Source organism: Barbus barbus, assembly GCF_936440315.1.
Source record: "Barbus barbus genome assembly, chromosome: 13".
Taxonomy (NCBI): domain Eukaryota; kingdom Metazoa; phylum Chordata; class Actinopteri; order Cypriniformes; family Cyprinidae; genus Barbus; species Barbus barbus.
In genome coordinates, this window is record NC_136741.1 from 6,706,948 (window position 1) to 6,725,641 (window position 18,694).

An 18,694-nucleotide genomic window follows, 5' to 3' on the forward strand; every position below is an offset into this window, starting at 1 on the left:
AAACATTTACTGAACCACTAAAGCCAAATTAATTTTTAGGCATAAAAGCAATTACGAAAGAGAGAGAAAGAGAGCCCAAAAACTGTGATTACCAGTAGTTTATTATGCATTACAAGAAAAATGTTACATTATATGCTTAATCAAAAGCATGTTTAAACTAAAACCAAAACTTAAATTAACTATTAAATATGTGTCTGTATAATATATTTGACCAAATACAGTGGCATATGTCAGAGAAATGTAACAATGGCAACATCATCAGATTTAACCATTTGTCTGCTTTTAGGTTTAGTTAATGTGCAGTAGATCAAATACACTTTATTCATTCTTTTCTCTTTAAATATCTAACAATTCAAGTACATTTGTTACCATGGAAAACAAAGACCAAGAAAAATGAAAACAAATCAAACAAACTGAATATAATATACTCCTATGTAAAATAGATGCCACAATAAATGCCATTCTCATATTTCTCTGCTTCTTTGCTTAATTCTGTCAAGTTCTGCATAGTTTACATTTGCACATATACATTCTGAGGTTAGGAGAGAGCAACTGTATTAGCAGAAATGCTTTAAATGAAGAGAAACAAACAGTGTGTGTGGTTTATTTTCCAGTTGTTGAATAAGCTCACTGTTCCATTAACATCTGGTCTGATCAGGAATCTTTGCCTCTTTGATACAGCTCAGCAGAGTCAAGGCACTCCAGTCCCTGGCTTCATTTGCCCTTTGGGCTCTCACAGCATGCTGAGCTCGATCAGGCGTCCGGCAAACACTCCTAATGTGCCAATAATACACACCGCCATAAACACACATAGAAAAATGTGATCCAGGACAAATTTCCATTCCTCTGCGGCCTAGATGAACAGATAGAAGGAAAGAATCAAGTAGTCAGATGAAGGTAGAAAAGGAATGTAGAGTAAAACAAAAATTCTAAACTTATTTTCAAAGAGCTGCAAAAGTTTCAGAAATAACAAAAAATGATGCTGGTGAATGTTCTCACATTGTTGGACTCCTCGTCGCTTTTCATGGTGTCTGCGATGTATTTAACACCCTCAAAGGCACTACGTACATCAGGATTTTTGGTTATGGGAGAGTGGTAAGTGACAGAGGCAGACATGGGTTTCCCTGAGATGTCAGAGATGTCAAAATCTGCAGGAAAAAGATGCTTTTCCTGTCGTTCCTGGGATGGCCGCTTCATAGTGGAGAAAAACATCAGGTTTGGAATGGTGTCTATGAAGATCTGTGGGACAGAGGAGAAAGTCAACATACATCTCTGATCAGAATCTCAACAGGTTTGATAGCTCAAAGTAAAAAAAAATAAAAAAAAACTAATGTATGTAAAGTTTAGAAACAAGTAAAAATCTTTAAACAAAAAAAACAAAACAAAAAAAGACTAAATAAATAATAAAGTATGTGTTCCACTAGCAGTCCAAACAGGACAGCAAAAATAATGATTACCATGGCTGGAAAATCTGTATTTTGAATGTAAATATGTAACTTCCAAAAAAAGTACCTTTGTTAATTGAGTTGAACAAATTTCAAGATAAAAAATAAGTTTCTAAAATGCTGTGGAAGAAATCATCCACCCTTACTAAAATGTTAATTTTATTAAGTAAACTTATGAGAAGTTCAAGTATATTTTCCAACTATACTTTATATAGCAAATACACTAAAATAAATGTACTAGTAGCATACTTGTAAGTGTACTATTTCAATACTTCTTGGGTGTAAACTGGCCTGTTTTAGTTTATAAAGTTACACTTTTAAGTGTACTTTAGGTGTAACAGTAGTAAACAGAACACAGCTAGTTAACGTGTTTCTTTTGTATTCCATACACTGTGAACTATATTACAAGTGAGCGTATAGACATACTGCTGATATACAGATAACTACATGCTTCCATCCTCCTTTATTAGTAAACTACTAGTGTAATTGTTTTTATAATAAAAATATTTCTAAGATTTCAAGGGAACTTAATATACTTTTTGTTTATTATGTTTACTATATATGTATTTATATTCATATATAAATAATATTATATTATATTATATTTTTTCATTATATTCACTATTCATTATTTTATTACTTTATATTTACTACTAGATTCCTGCTTTTTTAATACTCAGTCTAACTATACTTGATTTTCATTTAATTCCTATGTATACTACCTTTGGATTAATGCCAAAGATTTAAGAGTCTCGCTCCTTTAGCCATTTGACTTGAAGTTTTTTGATGAGATTTAAAATCACTTATTCTACTAAGAGTATGAATTAGGTCTGTTACTTCTCACCTAGACAGAATCAAGTACAAAAAAGAGAAAGTATTCATGTATTTTTGTTTGTAATATATAATAATACACAAATAGGCATTAGCCCATTTAAATATACTACCAGAATGTTTCCAACAAAAATAATCAGTTACCATGATATAAAACAGAAGTACAATATGATACAAGATTTGGGTCATACTGCATACCCATTAAACATAAAACCCATACAATAAAACACAGGGTTACCAGAGTCTGTGGGCAGGTAGAACACAAGCCCAGTGAGGAAGGAGAACAGCATGCAGGGGATAATGACGTTCACAATGAAATAAAGTGGGAGGCGGAGCAGGAGGAAGTGATAAGTGATATCAAGATAGGGAGTTTCTGGACAGCAAGCGTAATACACCCAGTGTTTCCAGTTCCTGTAATCCTTCATCACGCACTCCCCGCTCTCCATGAAATTACTTAGGTCTGGTCTATCGCTGTCCTACACAAGCACAAAAAAAATGTATGAATATACTGGTTCGTACAAATAAAAACAATAAGCAATGTACAAATATTCATGCATCCTGATGATTATGTGTGGTGATATAGTTACTGGGTTGATAATGACAAGATTGCCATCATAGGTCCACATTCCAAGTTTCATGCTGCAGTTTTGCAGGTCGAAGGGAAAGTGAAGGACCACAATCTCACAGTAGCTCTTAAAGATTGCTGGAGGAGTCCATGTTATCATACCCGTGTGCTCCAACAAGACTTTTGTCTCATGGACAATGGCAAAGTCTTCATCAGCACTGCACAAACACATAAACAAATAGTGAAAGATATCAGAACAGGTATATGTATTTTTAAGTAAATGAGTATTACATGATGGATTCACACTAATGTACAGGGGCAAAGAGATAAAGTTCTGGACAAAGTGACTCATACTTGTTATAAAGCACTAAATCCGGTTTCCAGATATCAGTGGAGGGAATTCTGATCTTCCTGATGCCACTGTAGTCGTCAGGATTCACTTCCTTCCATTGCTGAACATCAGATGAGGAGAAAGAGATACGCGTATAATGACTCCTGTCTCCAAGCAGGTACTGTCATGTAAAATTTGCATTTTGAAAGATTTATGCGTTATGGCAGCATTTCTTGAACTGCCTTTAATTCCTTAAAATTAATAAACAAAATCACATCACATCATCAGTGATAGCTACTTAGATAGCAGCACACAGGAACTAATACAGCAGCTGAAACCCACACCTGCTTTAACCGTACATTACTGGTAACAATCTGATTAACTTCATCCTGTAATTAAGAAAGAAAGGAAAGATAATGGAAGGCAAGAGAATACAAAAAGTTTATTTGTGCAATGTAAACCTTTATTAACATATGGATAAATCATGAATCTGAAATAAAAAAATAGAAATAAACAAAGATATAATTTACCACGCTGATAAGCTGAATGAGTTGTAGTCTCACAGTAACCACCACTGGATCCTTAAAATGGCTAACAGGGCGAACAACCTTGTTATACCTGGTAAACAGAGACTTTACTAATCTTGTCTCATCTTCGGAGCACAATGCTGGTCCTGCAATGCACACACACTATTAAATTGCTCTGTGAGAGAAAGTTATCACCCCACTCCTCTAACTCACACACAAACACACACATAGATCCTAAATGGCACAGAGGATTAACACTGATGGAGTCAAGCAACTGCATATGAAACACACACACACACACACACACACGAAACACTAAGACATGCAATGTCTGAGTACTGTTACTATTCTTTTATAACCAGAACTAACAGAAGTGCTGACATTCTGCAATCAACCTACTCAGGAAACTAGGCTTCAATGATAGGCCACAATTAGGATATTAGGTTTCTTTACATTTCTGAACAATTTTGTTGAGAATAATGAAGTAAAAACAATCCATATTGTTTATTTCATCAGCTTGAGTAGTCTATTGAGTGTACTCACACAGGTAAATGAGTGAGCTTTGAGTCCACATTAACATTTACGGTATTTTTGATAAAACAAATAAAGAAGAAAAAGAAGAGCTATTTCCGGTTTAAGTTTAGGCCACAACCATATAGTTCATAGTATCACTTCTCCCTGCTGAATAGAGCCTTGATTTCAGCCTCATCCGAGAAGTAGGGCAAAAAAGAAACAGAAAATATAAAGAGAGAGACGAGACGGGAATATTTGTCAGCAAATAGCACAAAACTGACCGCTGAAACACTGATCTCACCTCAGCCACAAACCTCTTGAATGAGCCGCGCACTTCCACTTGTCAATCAAACAGGACGCATAGTATGCATACTATACACGTAGCAAATATATCTTTTAAAAAGGTTTAAAAACTAAAAATTTCGAACATAACTTGGGTTTCCAACAAAAGTACGATTTGTTTTTTTGTTTTTCTGTAGTCCTATTTGTCACGGAGGTCTTTTCTAGGTAAGTACACTGTTCTTCTCCATAATAGTTTAGTTTAGAATATCAGCTGAACTGAAGCCTTTATCAGTGTATTTGAAGTCATGGAAAACGAAAGGAGTTTGATGTCTATAGGGCAGTTTTCCCTTGTAAAAATTCGAATATAAAACAAAGTGGTTACTCACCGAATAGAAAAGCCAAAATTGGTAAAAATCAGTATGTAGGCCTAGTTATTCAACTCCTCGTTATGAGTCAGAAAGTCTGTGTGGTCGACTGAAGAAGCACCTCGTCCTGACTGTAGCTGAACTTTCTCTCTCTGTGTGGGTGTTGCGTTGCAGTATTGTTAAACCCGCATGTGGCACGAGCTGGCAGCTGTCAGTCAGCGCGAGACTAATAACATTGCTGCACGTGCATGCTGGGTTTGAACTTACAGCTCTATGCACATAATTATCAAATTATGTCTTAAATGTGACCCTTTTAGCTGATTTAAACCTGTTAGTTGTCAGTGATCTTTAAGAAAAAGGCTAAAATATGTGCACCTAATTTGTTTCCCTTTGAAAAATTTGCGGGAAGATCAAAAACGCATTCTAATGTCGCCCCCTTGAACGATCAACTGTCGTAGAAGCATTTACTTGTACTTTTGTAATAAAAACAAACTATCGTTACACATCTTAACGTGTCCTTGTTGCAGTATAATTATACGTTTAATAATAATTAAATACATATACTTACTGCATGGTTAGTTTTAGGGTTACTTGTATGTCATCATGCATGATTTGTTATTATAAAAGTACAAGTAACGTGTAACAAGGGCACCTTAAAATAGTGTTACCGATGTAAACTCAGATTTGTTAGATGTTACTTCAGAACTGTGAGAATTTTTATTTGAATTTTAAGAATTCTGATATTCCGTTTTTTTTTTTTTTTTTTTCAGAATTTGAAATATAAATTGAGACTTGCGATAAAACGTCATGATCACCTTTTGGTTCTTTTTAATTCCTTGGAGGAAGCAAGATTCCATACATTTTAAATTGTAACAATCCTAATTATCACACACTAATTCTTACACTGAAAGAGACAACTACCAAAAAAAAAAAAAAAAAAGTAAAATTTTTAGATTACTGGTAAAATAAGTAATGTGTAAAATCTGAGCCATTCTGTAATTGACCGCACTGTTCTTGTTAAATAACCTGACTTGTTTGACTAATAAACACAGAAATCAACATGCAAGTAACAACCCTCTTCATCGGCACCAATTTCCAACAAAAAAAACTAATTCAAACATTTTAAATAGTGAAATACATGTATTTATTCTGTTTTTGGATCCATTTTTACAATACATGTTTTACCTTACCAGCCTTCAACAAAACTTGGAAAATGTACAATTTTAATTATACCAACACAGAACTCTTTTGGTAGCCAGTGTAAAACGTGTGTCGTCACAGCGGTGGGAAGAGGCGGACGGAGCACTATTTACATGGCAAACAGAATAAGGAAAGCCACCATCAAACAGAAGAGACCCATAGCCTCAGACAGGGCAAATCCCAAGATAGCATATGAGAACAACTGCTGCTTCAGAGATGGGTTCCTGTGAGAGAAAAAGAGGTCAGAGATCACTCATTATCAGATCTCTGTAAGGAACATTGCTGTGTCATGGAAAAAAAGACATCAGTTAACAACAGTGCGATACATGACAGAAGTTACATTTGCTCAAGTTGAACTATATAAACTCAATTTTACATAATACTACAGTTGCATTGCTGCAATATTCACAAGCTCAGTTCTTAAACTTAACTTTAATATTTGAATATTTTAGAACTATAAAATAAATAAAAACAACAAATCTGAGGACATGTATAGTTTACATTGCACTACCCTATAGAAAGATCAGGAACTCCTTCTTAGAAGCATTGCAATATTTAGAAGCAGCCATTCTGTTGCAATATAACTAATGGCAACAAGATGGTGATTATTTTCAGAGATCATATCAATGGTGCGCGTTGGTCTAGTCTACCTGGCATATCCAATAATGAGGCTGCCGAACACTGTTCCGATTCCAGCTCCTGATCCTGCCACTCCCACAGTGGCGGCACCAGCACCGATGAACTTGGCGGCTGTGTCGATGTCACGACTAACGGCGCTTGTCTGAAAACCCCGCACTGCAACCTGGGAAACGGCTGTGTGTGGCAGAAAAGCTGGGCTGGCCTTTTTATAAAAAAAAAAAAAAAAAAAAGACAGACAGACACATGATCCATGATGAATGAGCTGCATCTACCATCACTTAACAAAAAGAAATCATGTTGTAGATTGTAACAAGCTTATAATGCAAGTAAGTGCATATAATAGGCATTAATCTGACAGTGATTTATGAACTGTTCCTTGCATAGGAAAAAGGCTTTACAGGGGAAATATCTGCTAAAAGGACATTAAACGTCCATTTACAACTGCAAGCGCATGCCACAAATCTTAAACATGGCATATGCATATACATAAAGCACTCACCTCTGCAGAGCTGACATCTGGCCTGGAGAGCACAGAGGCAGAGAGTGGTCTGTACAGCGCTCTTGAGCCAGAGCGGACCTGAGATGGAGACCAGAAGTCACATTAGCACCCAAGACATACAATAAGGTTTATTATAATTACTGTACTTAAGACTGACACACAAGGCCCAACTGTTGCTTCAACACATACATAGGAGGTACCTTGTGTCCAGAAAATGTATTAAATATTTGCTACAATTAGAAATTGTACTGGACATTTATCAATCACACTCCAAATGTCAACTGAACGAATCATGACATTCATAAATTAATATTGGTCTGCGGCTAGTCGAGTGCAAAAGGAGAACACCCGCAGTCTTGAACCAACCATCACTACTATATTTCACCCTTTAGCTCGAGTGGAATACATTTAAAAGAGTTCAGTTTTTGTTTGACATTCCAGCTGACTACAAAACATTGTTTTTCTGTCAGATTTCTATAATGACCTTGACTTCCCTGGAATCGCCGTTCAGATGATAGCATTAGCAACAAGCGGCCCATTGACATCTTAACCACAATGACATGCACACAAACCAATTCTGCAGCGGTGTTTTTTGCAATACGTGACGCAAACAACGCACTGTATCACCACAAGAAATAAAAGTCAAGTGTACCAGGCCTCCTGCATTTTAAAGAAGCATAATTCTCTGAGATTACCCATTCTATCATAACCGCAAAGAAATACTCACCAGTGCGGGTGTGGACACGAATTTTGCACAGGCGTACATGTTTGATTGAGCTCGCTGGCTGTGGGGAGGAATAAACCCGCGTCTGTCTCTATGGGAAAAGCAGACAGTTTAAGGTCAATGTAAAATCAGCGCTTTCAAAATGCTACTAAATAACTCCTTTTGCAAGGGCTATATAATCTGTAGAATATGAAATGGATCAAATGGTTTGATTAAATATATCTAAAGCGTAATGATGGTATAAGATTGTGACAATATAGGTTCTCGTTTAGCTCTCCTTCACTTACCCGGCTGCAGAGGTCGAACCGCTGAGGAGCTACTGCGCATGCCCGACCCTCTATTTAATGACGCTCCCGTATGCTTGTATGACGCGCTTGAAGGTCATTCAATGGTGCTTTATTTAACACTGCTGATGGCAAAGAAAACATTACAGTTATAATTACTTCTATTTTACACTTTCAGCAGTCAGTAAGTTAATCCTGATCAAGTGATCTAGACAAATAAGGTCAAATATATTACTGAAGCACGACTTTTGTAAACTAAAAAGGCCTATACAACAAAGATCAAATACAATATTTAGAACTTTGGTTCTGGACATTGTCTTCATAATTGTTAATTAGCTAATGCAATTATAAAAGCATATAAAACATTACTGGGACCATGAAAGAATTCCTAGTTTTGTACAAATATTTAATATCATATGTTTTTGGTGTTATATTAGATTTACTGGTTTGACAAATATCTCAAAGAACACATCTAACATATTTTTTTAGGTTCTGAGAAATAACATGTTATATATCCTATCAAGCAACACGTGATTGTTGTAACTTAAGGCACTGCTGGTGTATTTGAGTTTGAACAACTGAAAATCCAGAGTAAAAATAAATTTTTTTTCAAGATGAGTTACTTCAATTGCTATGGGCAACATATGACAAAAAGGTTATGTATTAAACTGAATATTATCATGCATTACATTTGTTCAATTAGCCTTTCTAGAATGTGCTTCTTAATTCTTAAAGAATCACGTCTTTGTTTCCTACCAGAGTAAAACTCACGTTTCATGATCATGTTGAAAGAATCATTCTTCAGGAAAAGCATTTTATTGGATTTACCATGCACACAATCCAGTCTGTAAATGCAAGACATGTGCACAACAACTTGCAAGTACTGACAAACAAACAAGAACAAGTGGATAATTTCAGTTCCAAAGCACATGAATTTTGTGTTGCTTATTGAGATTAGAGTCAATTCACAATGAACATGGAAATTAAATAACTAATGCAAAATGCAGAGGAACAAATGACTAAAAAATTATCATTATCATCTTTTTATTTATTTTTTTAAATCCATGAATAAATACCAGTGTCCCTCTAGCACAAGTTCACTTAAACATCAATGCAGAAAACATCCTATGAATGAAAACCAATTATTTTGACAAATTTATCAATTTTGTAAACTGTGCAGTAAGTCCCAGACATATTCCTAACCAGAAAGGCACAAGACAGTTGAATTATTATACACAAACAAGTAAACAAACTGTTGGCCAGAAAAAACACAAGCAATTAAAACAATTACAAAAAAAAAGAATAAATATTTAAGACTCAAAATAGTGCATTTGGCAAAAAAAGCAGCACTCCCCTACAAGGACTATGCTTTTTTCAGTGTATTTTTGTTCAGCTTGCAGCTTCAAATAATTCTGTAAACACAAAGACAGCAACTCCTACTACATGTTTTATCCTTATTTACTATGCAACTGAATGCTAACACTGTAAACTTATATACTATTCTGACTTCAGCAATTGCAGTTTGTTTGTGAAATCACCCTCATAAACAAACAATGCACAGGTATTGTACTGGGTGAAATCACCACTCTGGTGCGCACCACACCATTAGTATTACAAACTGTAATGTGGTATGATATTTAGCCACCTATATGTAAACACTGTGGTGCATATATAAATAAATAAGCAGTAAAAACACTTAACAGCCTCCAGAATTACTAAGATGTACTTAATGAACAAGCTTTAGAGTGAATTCAAAACCAAACAGCCCAAAAATCAAAAGCTGCAGTGAACGGCATTGATGAAAACCATGTTTAAACTGCATTCAAACACAGTTTAGTTTGATTCCTCCTCTTTCTGCTGTTGCCCCTGAGCGCCAGCCTCTTCCTGTTGGACATCCTCTGAGGGGGACGGGCTCCGCTGAGGCTGTGCCTCTTCTTCCTCTGATTCACGTGCAGGAGGTGGATCTTCAGCGGTAGGTTCCTGAGGCTCCACAGTGGTAGTTCTTTCTATGTCATCTGTAAAAATGAAATAACGAAGCATATAAAAGTTTACTGCTAAAAGCCATGGCAATGTTGTGCGTGTGTCAAATTGTATATGTATTAGGCCTGTTATTGCATTAAAAATGAAGTATATAATTTGTGGTATTCTTCATTCAGTATGATAATACATGTTTAAAAGAAGCACAACATGCATTATCAAGACTGTAAATAAGCCAATTAATAATTATAGGGAAAGCATTTAAAACAATGAGCCATGCACCCAATGGTTTGGAAACAAGATCTTCAGATTTTTTAAGGAGAGATATTCAACATTTTAGACATTCAGTATCTAACCATCTTGCTAAAACTAATAGTAATTTTGCGGCTATTTTGCAATATTAGTCGCTCCTGTCCACATTTTGCAAAAAGCATCTTTTTGGTTGCAATTTCTATTTCTATAAAGAGCAAAAAATAAGTTGAATGTCAAAAATGCAAGATATTTCCCTTAAGACAGATTTTCTAATCACATTTTTCCTTTATTTAAATAAGATTTACAGCCATTAACAAACACACACCATCCTGCTTTGTAATGGGGACAGTCATTATTGTGTTGTGTGATTTTGTGTAGAGTGTAGAGTGGTCTATGAATAGGAAATGATTGTGATCATGATTATGTTGCCCACAGTAACTGAAAGGAGGAGAGAATACTTTAGCTCCAAAGCATCATGCAGTGCATACACTACTGTTCAAAAGTTTGGGGTCAGTACAATTTTTGAAATAAACTAATAAATTTTATTCAGCAAGAGCACATTAAATTGATCAAAAGTGACAGTAAAGACATGATAATACTACAAAAAATATTTCGAATAAAATAAATTTAGTTTTCTATTGATCAAAGGATGCTGGTCAAAAAAGGTATATAAAAGTTTCCACAAAAATATTAAGCAGCACAAAAGTTTCAACACTGATAATAAAAAGAAATGTTTCTCATGCACCTAAAGCCTATAATTAAAAATGAAGACTGAAGTAAAACATATTTTAAAGTATATTAAAATAGAAAATAGTTATTTTAAATTGTAAATTGCATTTTTGATCAAATAAATGCAGCCTTGGTGAGCATTAAACCCTTTCAAAAACACACAAATAAAATCATACTGACCCCAAATTTGAATAGTAGTGCATGTTTAAGTAAAGTGTGTCTGTGTGTGGGTTCTGGGACCTGAGGGAAATTTCTTGAAACTATGAACTTTACTCCAAGGGGTGCCAGAGTGAGAAACACGAGCGGAGCGAGCCGAGACAATACGGTCTAAAAAACACACAAATAAAATAAAACACAACATTCATTCATACAAATAATAAATGTGAATGATTTCTTAAAAACTGCAAAACGTTGTTTGCTCTCCTCTTGGAGGCTTTCCAGCTGCAGTTTTAAGACCGATTGACACATGGCATGACAAAATGATTTGATGAGGTCTTGATAATGAGTGTCACTGGCTGTCAGCAACATGAAATACCTTCAGGGGCGTCACTGTCCTCTGGTGTCTCTGTGGCGACAGACGACTGTGTTTCAGGAGATTCAGAGCGAAGTCTGCGCTCAAAACTGAATTCTGGGAGTCTGGGTGCCTGGGGGCGTGTCTTTCTCGCCGGGTTCATGAAGTAGCAATAAGCACAACGGAACGCTGTCACATTAAACAACACATGAGTATTAAAATAAAATCCTCAGTTAAGGAAGTATCTTCACAGTTCCGTACTGTGTTCTGACAGGTTCTTACCTACATACTCAAATTCCTCTTTCAAAGCCATACCATTGTGGGAAAAACACTGCTGGCAAATCAATGCATATCTGAACGTATAAGAATAAATGGGAGAAGTGCAAGAAACAAATTATTATCACATGTACTGACATGATTCTAGCCTGAGTGTGTTTCTCTTAACTTGTACATCAAGCTGTTTGTATGTTATACCAGTTTAATACCTGTTCTGAGGTCCATCTCCCACCAAATACTCAATGACTCTGTCCACAGCGCTGCGCTCTCGTGGAAGGATGGGTCGAGCAAGAGGTGGACCAGGAGGACGCATACCTAAATGATCAAAAGCATAATCATCACTTCATCACTACACAAACCAAGAAAATGACACACTAGGACTTCACAATAATGCAAATGACATCAAATATGGCAAAGCAGTAAGAAGCCTATAAAGTTCAGCTTGTGTTAAAGCCCCAGAAAATGTTGATTTAGTGAGGAATGCGAATAAGGATTTTTTATACAGGCTTAAACTGTGTGAATGCCTTGATCCACACTATCCCGGTATAGTTCACCTAAAAATGTCATTCCAAACCTGTATGACTTTATTTCTTCTGCTGCATTTTGATAAATGTCTCAAGTGTTGTTTTGTCCATACAATGCAAGTCAATGGTCACCAACATTATTCACAATATCTTTCGTGTTCTGCAGAAGAATGTTCATCGTACAAGTCTGGAATGACATGAGGGTGAGTACATGATGACAGAATTATTTTAAGTGAACTATCACATTAGAAAGGACAGCTTCATAACTTAGCATACTTTTATATGTGAAATTGTATTAAAACAGTGTATCTAAAAATAGGAATGCACAATGCTAAATGTTAGTCTTTACAAAAAAAATTTATTATGCATGCTCATTTCCCTTATTTTTACATTTCTATATATAGTTACTCAAAGTTGATCTAAAAGCAATAATGACACTAATAATAACCTTGTTAAATGTACACTTCAGCATACCTAGAAATAAATATGAATTTTTCTTACATATAGTAAGAAATATAGTATAGTTCTAATGTTGGAATGCACAAATTTATTATAGTATTTAAAATTAATGTTTTAATTTATTAAAATTTTTAATTTTAGACAAACTAGCACTGTATTTTAGCCATTTATTATCAAAATATAAAAATAATTATATAGATTTAAAAAAAGCGTAGTTTACCGCGGCAGCACAGTTGTCGTGTGAAGTCCTCCTCGTGTGATGACCGAAGAGTTGAAAAAGACCATCGGGCTGGGACACCGGCAAAGGATATAAGTATCGCTTTTGATTTCTCCTCTTTTCTACTACTTGTTTCACTTCTGATATAGTTTTTATAACCATTTCTTACTACGTGTAAGTAAGTTGTTGTTTTTAGCATGTGTGTTTGGCAATGTTATTTCTTAGGATTACTGATAAACTATACTGCAGTGATTTGTATTTGTTATCTATTTTAATTTTAGTTAAATAATCTCTGAATTTATTATGTCTGTATAGGTCTTTTATTAAGTTTTATTTTTATTTTATTTGAGTTATTTTAATACTTCAACAAACTAAATGGAAATGAAATTATATATATATATATATATTGAATTTATAAATGTGTATGTATATATACAGTATGTATGTGTGTGGTTGTACATATACATATACATATATATATATATTGTTGTTGTTGTTTTTTTGGTGTTTGGCTTAGTGTTATGTTAGAATCATTATTATACTCAAACCTTTTGTTCTTTAATATTTTGAATTGTTTTAAGCTTTATTTTTGGTTTTTCATTTAAATGTTAAGTTTTGAAATTTTGTTGTATGCATTTGTCATTTTTATTTAATTTCTTTATTTTTAAAATGTGTATGATAGTATTTATAAAGTTTTAGCTTTTAGTTTTGGATCTGTGTTTAGTTGTTTTAATACTGCAATTGATTGCTTCTGTTGTCCTCATTTGTAAGTCACTTTGGAACAAAGCGTCTGCTAAATGACTAAATAATAATAATAATAATAATAATTATCAGTGCCTTACAGTCACTCTAACACACTTATACTGTATGATCGAAGACACAAATGTTCAATAAACAGGTGCATGTATTAAAAAATAAAAAGGTATGATTAAATATAAATTCAATTGATTTACAGTCAAAGGATTTATTATCTGCTATTTTATCAGAATTTACAGCTATCTGCTTTTCATTTACTTATCAATACAAGGATTTATATACAAGTATGAGTGTACTGAACCTGATCCAGGTCCTGGTGAATAAGGACTCATGCTTCTTCTCATCATTTGTTGCGGTGTTTCTGCCTGGCTCGCTCCTGTTGGGCTGGCTACAGACCCGGCTAGCCCTTTCTCTGGAGGCCCTCCTGGGGCACCGTGAAGGGGTGTGCCTCCTGGGGACCTGGGCCTGGGTACTGGACCAGGAGTAGCCATTGCAACGTGCCGCTGCCGAAGGTCTGGATATAATGAGAGTGCAGCGTGCATGACGCATAAGGAAAACACACATAAACACAAAATCAAAAATATAACATATACAAACCTTGTCCTGGTCTAGGGATCATATGCGGTCTGACTGGAGTGGCTTCTGCTTCCTGTAAAGACAAACCATGTATTCATCGCTAGCTCGCTAGCTCCAAAAATAAATCTCTACATCCGTGTAAAGCTTTAATAATACATATGACTGTACTAACTGCTTTCTTTTTAGATTCTGGATCGAATCTCTCCAATATGAGTTTAGCGTTTTTGTAGGTCTCCGTTTCCATCACCTCCTCAAGCTGACAAAAAACATAGTTCATTTGTTTCATGGTTCATATGAACAATTTTATTCATCAGGGCCCTTTAATGGCTGTTTCCGGCAATCTGCCTTGGAATGTAAACATTTTAGAAACATTTGACTATAATGAGCTTTTAAAAAGGTAAATCGCCTTAATCGAGGGGGTATTATGACTGGTGTATAACTTGTCGGGGACAATATTAATTTGATTTGATTATATTTGCATGTCTTACAGTCAGCCATAATTATTCCACTCTGTTAATTAAAAGGCTGTTTATAAAAGGCTAAAAACTTTTACTGCTATTTAGGAGAACTCTTAGTGGTAAGCTAAATTGTTTTGTGAATACAGGCCCTGATATATTAGTAGCCAAAAACAAGCTTAATTCCTTAGACATCAGTTCAAATGTGTATGCAGTCACACTTACTATTTTCAGTTTCTGTGCTTTTAAATCCTCTAATTTTTCATCTGAAACAGAAGAAACCATAAATTAGTCAATATATAAAGATATTCACTCAAAAGACCAGTGAGTCCATCAATCAAAACCCAAGCAGATCCCTGTCAAGATCTTTGATGTATTCAAACATATTTATGAACAAGAAAATGAAGAAAACTTTGAAGAATTAAGAAAAACAACATATCATATGCTTACTGTTTCTCTCTGTACGTTTGCAGAAAAGGAAGATGAGCAGTTTTCTTAATAGCAACACTCTATGAAGCGAGAGAATATAAAATTAAGCAAGAAAACACATTAACAAACTAATAATGCAACACAATAACCTATAAGCCAAGCAGCCTTTAAAAAGGAGTATAACACAATGCAATACATATATATATATATAATATGTAATACAGATGTAATAACATCAAAAGTAATACAATAAGCAAGCCTAACACAATGTCATTATCCATGAATAAAACATAGGACTCACAGTGCAGGAAAGGCCAGCAGAGGCAAGGCAGTGATGAGCCGAGCGCTCCATTGCTCAGGGAAGTACAGGTAATACACACATAGACATGTGATCAGATACAGAGCAGATGAGTAGAAGAGAAGTCGGCCCACCCACAACTTCAGCAAACGCTGGTTCTTTGCACGAAACTCCTCAAGGTCCTTTATGTCCTGTGGATTCATGTCGCAATATAAGATCATTACCAATGTTATTACATTGGGCTAAATGCTGTAAAAATGCTTTACAAGGTAACCTAAAAATACTACATTTGATAACATTTAATTTAACCCTGTAAAGTCTACTCTACTATATCATATATGATTCATAAATTTGTAGGCTCTCTCAATTATTAACATGATCAAACTGAAAAACCATCTACTACATGCCTTCTGTCTGATTGATTCATACTTTTTTAGAGTAAATGGCTTTTTAGTTGAATTCTAAAAATCTCTACCTTGTGGTGCGTCCTTTTGCTGTGAAATCTTTAATTTAGAGTAAAGTAAATGCAAAAATAACTTTTTATTTTGTTATTAATATTTCAAAATGAACAATTACTGAACTGAAAAACTTGATTGTCTTTTAGAAAAATCATTTTAAATAATGTTGTTACGTGCTAAAACAGGCTTATGATGAACATTTATCTCAACCATCATTGTATGACACTACACAGCTTTGATGAGAAAACAAAAAGTATTTATCATCTTGATTTTAACTAATAATCTATATGCATTTTATGCAAGTAAGTCTTCAATACTGTCACAAAAAAAACTGATTTAATTTTCAGTTTTGGCCATATAAATAACAACATCTGCACTAAATTGCATATTTTTGCTCAATGTGGGCCTCTGAATAAAACTAATGTTTTTTTACAAGTTGAGCAAGATCTCCATATTCTCACAATATGGCCATAAAATCCTGATGTATCAAAAATACTACAAAACATAAAACACATATGCAAATAAACACATCGAAATTATAACATGACCGACTCCAACTACATTAGCTTACACTAACAAAAGTCATGTTTAAGGTCAAGTCGGATAGCAATAACTCCTCAAAATAAATTATAATGTTTGTTTATATGGTGGCATGAATAACAGATTTGTCACCATGTGTCATGTTACAGCATTTCATTAAAACCTACACCCAACATAAATCTGAGCAACATTGGCCTTGCTAATGCAGAACATGAATACTGAATGCCGGATATAAGCTCTGTTAGTTACATTTGAATGTACAGTAGAAATTAAACTTAAAGCCCCCTGGAATTGCATAGTGTATTCCTACAGCTCACTCTAAACCAAAGCAGTGACCACCACTGGACAGTTAAGGTCAACCGCAGCAGCCCAGCAAACAGATGGTCCTGTCAATACAGTCTCCAGATAGACGGAGGCTTCAGGAGGCGAGCCAGGAATGAGTAAAGCGAGGAAATGCAGCCAGTACAAGGGTTCAGATGATGACATACAGCCCTGTGATGTGTGATAAGGTCACAATGGCTGAAAGTAGTCTGTGGGTTTGAAAGGGCAGGACAACAGTGGAGAACATACCTTGTCCAGTACCTCTAGAAGTTCCACAGTGGAAGGTTTAGCCTGTTGGAACATAACAATTGCATTATTGTCTATAGAATGGGTTTGATAAAGAAGTGCAAGAACTGGATTGGGGGTAAAAATTGCAAAAGGGAGAAATATTCTCACCTTCCACCGTGAAATTATGGCTCCCATAGTCAGTAACGCGAAATCCACACCTTAAAAACAGAAACCGAGCATTTTAATTACCCTCCACACCCTCAAATGCTTGTACATAATATTAAGACACGCTTGCAACCAAACGAATACAACGAGTAAGTATATTGAACTGAGAAATAACAGAACAGTGCAACAGGATATTACTGTAACAGGGACAGGCAGAAAAACACCTGCCCTAAAACTGTCCTGAATCAAATTCGCTTAATGCAAAGCCGTACGCAATGGAGCATATTATAAGATTAAAATTTGCATGAGTTCACTCGTTAACTTGCCTTTCTACAGAGATGGGTCGGAGGCTGAGCTTGAGACGGTGACGTAATCAGAGGATTTCGGAAGTTAATTTGAACCTTCAAAATAAAAGCCCTGTAGTTTACAATTAAAAGCCTTGCAACAATTTATCTTCTGCATTAAAACTGCACTGACTGCATAGATTAATCCCGCTAATAATCCCGTGATTATATAACAGTATAACCCATTTGTATGCCCCTGTTTTGTGCGATAATTATCAGAAATTACACTACGAAAAAAATCAAACAATTGAAAGAAGAAAAGCAATGAAAAAAGAAAGGTGGTATCCTACATGGAAATATAAAATATGTAAATGTAAAAACGAAATAAGAATGTTTTAGCTGTGAAAACTGTTTTGTATCAATATACATCATGCAACAAGCGTAAAACGTAGGCTTACCCTGCACATATTTATTTATTTATTTATTTATTTTATTTGTTTGTTTGTTTTTACCAGAAATAGTAATAGTAATTTTAAATAATAATTTTGGAAGCCCAAAACACTGAGCTGTTGAGTAAAATATGCTATAAAGCCTGCTCAATCAGGGACATGCATTCATTGAATTGACATAAAATGTGCCTAAAAAACACAGCTCTGTTGAATGATAACATTAGCCAGGACCAGGAATGTTGTAGCTGTCCATCTTTTTGTTGTTGTTGTTGTTGTTGTTTTGTTTTTTTCTATTACCAAAAAAAAAAAAAAAAAAAAAGCCCATTACATTCCACCTATATTCATATTACATAAACTGGCATTTAAGAGATCTTTTGATGGTTCCCTTAATTTATATTGTTCACATTAAATATCGAAAGAATCTGCAGTAGACCTATCCATAAATGTAGGCTTCATGGCTACACATAGACACTCAATTATAGACCCATGCTTATTTTATTAGTTGTGGGGAAATGCAAGTACTGTATTACAAATGCTGCATAAAAAATGTTCTACAGAGCGATACACAGTGTCTCTTTAGCTTAT

General features: G+C 34.9%; 3 protein-coding genes across 4 annotated transcripts; all 3 read right to left on the reverse strand.

The window, feature by feature from the left end:
- Positions 1-80: 80 nt before the first annotated feature.
- LOC306879217 (acetylcholine receptor subunit alpha-like) lies at positions 81-5,468 on the reverse strand (the record flags this gene model as incomplete). The annotated part of the gene is made up of 8 exons (XM_079432005.1): positions 81-853; positions 1,000-1,239; positions 2,515-2,747; positions 2,864-3,059; positions 3,196-3,293; positions 3,517-3,561; positions 3,703-3,861; positions 5,451-5,468. The coding sequence occupies 6 exons, from the start codon at positions 5,466-5,468 to the stop codon at positions 2,742-2,744; spliced, it is 522 nt and encodes a 173-aa protein (XP_079288131.1). The 3' UTR covers positions 81-853; positions 1,000-1,239; positions 2,515-2,741.
- LOC306879421 (ATP synthase F(0) complex subunit C3, mitochondrial-like) lies at positions 4,989-8,269 on the reverse strand. Its single transcript, XM_079432356.1, has 5 exons — positions 8,209-8,269; positions 7,925-8,012; positions 7,198-7,275; positions 6,710-6,900; positions 4,989-6,283 (listed from the first exon to the last, which is right to left on the reverse strand). Exons 2-5 carry the CDS (start codon positions 7,961-7,963, stop codon positions 6,169-6,171), a joined length of 423 nt encoding a protein of 140 aa, XP_079288482.1. The 5' UTR covers positions 7,964-8,012; positions 8,209-8,269; the 3' UTR covers positions 4,989-6,168.
- A 715-nt stretch (positions 8,270-8,984) lies between these two features.
- LOC306879422 (endoplasmic reticulum junction formation protein lunapark-B-like) lies at positions 8,985-17,836 on the reverse strand. 2 transcript variants are annotated; one of them, XM_079432357.1, is made up of 14 exons: positions 17,703-17,834; positions 17,380-17,429; positions 17,233-17,274; positions 15,668-15,855; positions 15,388-15,446; positions 15,163-15,203; positions 14,655-14,738; positions 14,504-14,555; positions 14,208-14,420; positions 12,160-12,265; positions 11,957-12,027; positions 11,699-11,863; positions 11,404-11,490; positions 8,985-10,220 (listed from the first exon to the last, which is right to left on the reverse strand). In XM_079432357.1, the coding sequence occupies exons 2-14, from the start codon at positions 17,404-17,406 to the stop codon at positions 10,039-10,041; spliced, it is 1,317 nt and encodes a 438-aa protein (XP_079288483.1). In that variant the 5' UTR covers positions 17,407-17,429; positions 17,703-17,834; the 3' UTR covers positions 8,985-10,038. The 2 variants fall into 2 exon arrangements, with proteins under 2 accessions (XP_079288483.1, XP_079288484.1); XM_079432358.1 differs by lacking the exon at positions 11,404-11,490 and having other exon boundaries at positions 8,987-10,220; positions 17,703-17,836.
- Positions 17,837-18,694: the final 858 nt, after the last annotated feature.

What these genes read in the sequence shown, in the direction of transcription:
- LOC306879421 (XM_079432356.1), bottom strand. Translation starts at nt 7,963, where the DNA reads ATGTACGCCTGTGCAAAATTCGTGTCCACACCCGCACTG. An exon ending in TCGTGTCCACACCCGCACTG is followed by an intron (nt 7,276 to 7,924) that starts GTGAGTATTTCT and finishes TCTCCATCTCAG; the next exon opens with GTCCGCTCTGGCTCAAGAGC. An exon ending in CTCATTATTGGATATGCCAG is followed by an intron (nt 6,284 to 6,709) that starts GTAGACTAGACC and finishes TTTCTCTCACAG; the next exon opens with GAACCCATCTCTGAAGCAGC.
- LOC306879422 (XM_079432357.1), bottom strand. Translation starts at nt 17,406, where the DNA reads ATGGGAGCCATAATTTCACGGTGGAAG. An exon ending in CCATAATTTCACGGTGGAAG is followed by an intron (nt 17,275 to 17,379) that starts GTGAGAATATTT and finishes ATGTTCCAACAG; the next exon opens with GCTAAACCTTCCACTGTGGA. An exon ending in GGAGATGGACCTCAGAACAG is followed by an intron (nt 12,028 to 12,159) that starts GTATTAAACTGG and finishes TTATACGTTCAG; the next exon opens with ATATGCATTGATTTGCCAGC.